Source organism: Penaeus monodon, chromosome 27, assembly GCF_015228065.2.
Source record: "Penaeus monodon isolate SGIC_2016 chromosome 27, NSTDA_Pmon_1, whole genome shotgun sequence".
NCBI lineage: Eukaryota > Metazoa > Arthropoda > Malacostraca > Decapoda > Penaeidae > Penaeus > Penaeus monodon.
In genome coordinates, this window is record NC_051412.1 from 13,811,291 (window position 1) to 13,812,115 (window position 825).

Below are 825 nucleotides of genomic sequence, written 5' to 3' on the forward strand. Positions count from 1 at the left end.
ACTTAGCCTAAGCATTTATTTTTTAGTTTGCTTGTATATGAGTAACATAATATTGACTTTTGCTTTCACTGCGTTTCATAGAAACTACCTTCAGACAAGTGAAATAGTTGAAATGATGTAATAGTGCATTGAGGAATTCAAGGGTTGTACTAAAGTGTTTCATTTATTTACTACAGAATCTGATTGAACGACTCTGCAAAATACTTAGTATTTTGAGAAGTACAGTAACTGAAACGTAACTAGGTGTGTGCTACTCTCTGCCAGGAGAGTTGCCAAATATCAGAGGAAGTAGAGTACAACTCCCAAAAGCTGGAAAAAAAACACTTGGTGTCAGAACATGCCATACTAAATGCACACAAGAAAAACATAAAGGGGCCCATACACCATATCACAAACATGGTAATAGTTTACCGCGAGTGGTGATCCAGCATGTGGTTGGCTTTTACCACAAACAGAAATTTAAAAAAGGAGACGTTAAAATGCCTACCTGTTCTTAGTGAACATGGTCTCTCTTGGGATATCCTTTTCTTTGCACTAACTCTGAGCTGTTTCCAATCCCCACTCCTCTCCATGCTCCTTGCTACTTTTGTTTCACCATTTCCATAAATGGAACCCTCACCCCATGCCTGAAAATATAATAAACTGTTGAAATATCACAATATCATTTTGATGACAGTTCATCATATTTATTACCAACACATTTGTGCTATGACTGAGTGGTTAACTCTAAGAAACTAGACTTTAAATACTGTTAATTAGGTAAAAATCAAAGGATATGAGGCAGGCTCTTTTAAAAAGAAAAAGAAATAAACAATTATCTTGAAA

At 35.5% G+C, this 825-nt stretch overlaps 1 protein-coding gene across 1 annotated transcript in view; it reads right to left on the reverse strand.

The window, feature by feature from the left end:
• The window catches only part of LOC119590585, a gene marked incomplete at its 5' end in the record, with an annotated part of 7,559 nt that overhangs the window by 3,362 nt on the left and 3,372 nt on the right, over window positions 1–825 (reverse strand). The window contains 1 exon segment of the mRNA XM_037939259.1: window positions 488–626. Within this exon segment, the coding sequence (XP_037795187.1) occupies window positions 488–626 (139 nt within the window).